General features: G+C 52.5%; 2 protein-coding genes across 2 annotated transcripts in view; one reads left to right on the top strand and one right to left on the bottom strand.

Moving 5' to 3' along the window:
- LOC109510074 (high affinity choline transporter 1-like) overlaps positions 1 to 1,314 on the top strand; it is a 21,709-nt gene that overhangs the window by 8,480 nt on the left and 11,915 nt on the right. The gene's annotated exons all lie outside the window — the stretch shown is intronic.
- Positions 873 to 1,314, bottom strand: part of LOC109510077 (kinesin-like protein KIF20B) — a 2,833-nt gene continuing 2,391 nt past the window's right edge. The window contains exon 4 of the mRNA XM_019860134.1: positions 873 to 1,263. Within this exon, the coding sequence (XP_019715693.1) occupies positions 1,150 to 1,263 (114 nt within the window). The 3' untranslated portion in view covers positions 873 to 1,149. The remainder of the gene's footprint in view (positions 1,264 to 1,314) is intronic.

Here is a 1,314-nt window from a genome sequence, read left to right as displayed (position 1 = left end):
GGGGGGCGTGGTCGGGACGGCGCTGACCCGCTTGAAGACCAGCGTGATCCTCTTCTGGTTCGCGGGGGCCGAGATTGCCTACAACGTGCTTTTCCCGCAGCTGCTCTGTGCTGTCTTCTTTCCCAGCACCAACATGTACGGCGCCATCCTGGGCGGCATGACGGGCTTGGCCGTGCGCGCGTTGAGCGGTGAGCCCGTGCTGGGCCTGCCGCCCGTGTTGCGCTTCCCGGGCGGCATCTGGGACCACCATGCTGGCGTCTACGTGCAGTACTTCCCCGTCAAAACCTTCGCCATGCTCTGCTCCCTGGCTTCCATCTTGTTCTTCTCCTTCCTGGCGTCCCGGATCTTCCGCCACCGCCTGCTTCCTGCTGCCTGGGACATTTTGCAAGTTTTTTTTTTGTCTCCATATGTGGCCTGTCACTGATTGGCGACCAGTTTAGGGTGTCGTCCGCCTTTCACCCATAGTCAGCGAGATTAAATTGATTTTCTTGCCAACACACACACACACACACACACACACACACACACACACACACACACACGCACACGTGCAAGCGAACATATGGATATATTCATTCATTTCGCTGAATGTGTCTTCTTTCTTTTCACACATTCCAAAACTAAATATACAGGCGTGTGCATGCACGCATGAGTTGCGATATGAAAATAAAATGTGAGCAAAGATGACGACAATTCAATGTTTTTTTTTTTTTTTTTTTATCATGCCAGTCAAGAAATCAGGACTTTCTTGGCCAGCGACAGGCGCAGAGCAACCGATGGGTCACAGCCAATCTCATCATGGTTGACAACGACGGCATGCGTGTGCGCGTGAACACGCCATCTGGAGCTGTTTGTGCATCAGCCAACCTCAGCCACTATTGTAGCTTCTATTCTATGCGCCTTTTAATGCAGTGCGCTACATGTACGAAAACAGTTTTAAAATAGGAGATTCACTAAAGGCGCGCCTTATACTCCATAGCGCCTTATCGGGCGGAAAATACGGTACTAAAAACAGAAACCCGGCACCAGAAACGCTCAGCTGGCTTTGGTCTGACCTCAGCATGAAGACAAACCCGAAAGAAAGGTGGCGGCGGCGGCTGCACCAACTGCTCGCTGTTGTCGCGAAGCTGCTGGATGATTTTGTCTTTGTCAGCCTGGCTGGCGAGAAGCTTGTGAAGTTGGACCTCCAAGGCGGCGACCAGCGTGTCTCTCTCCCGCCTTCAGTTCACCATCATTTGCTCTTTGCAACGCAAGCTCCGCCTCCTGGACAAAGGTCGAGCAAAACAAATTTTTTTTTTGGAGGGGGCAGGGGTG

The sequence above is a fragment of the Hippocampus comes genome, unplaced genomic scaffold, assembly GCF_001891065.2.
Source record: "Hippocampus comes isolate QL1 unplaced genomic scaffold, H_comes_QL1_v1.1 scaffold39, whole genome shotgun sequence".
In the NCBI taxonomy this organism is placed as follows: Eukaryota; Metazoa; Chordata; class Actinopteri; order Syngnathiformes; family Syngnathidae; genus Hippocampus; species Hippocampus comes.
Note: the sequence above shows the minus strand (reverse complement) of the source record. Positions and strands in the feature narration are given on the sequence as shown.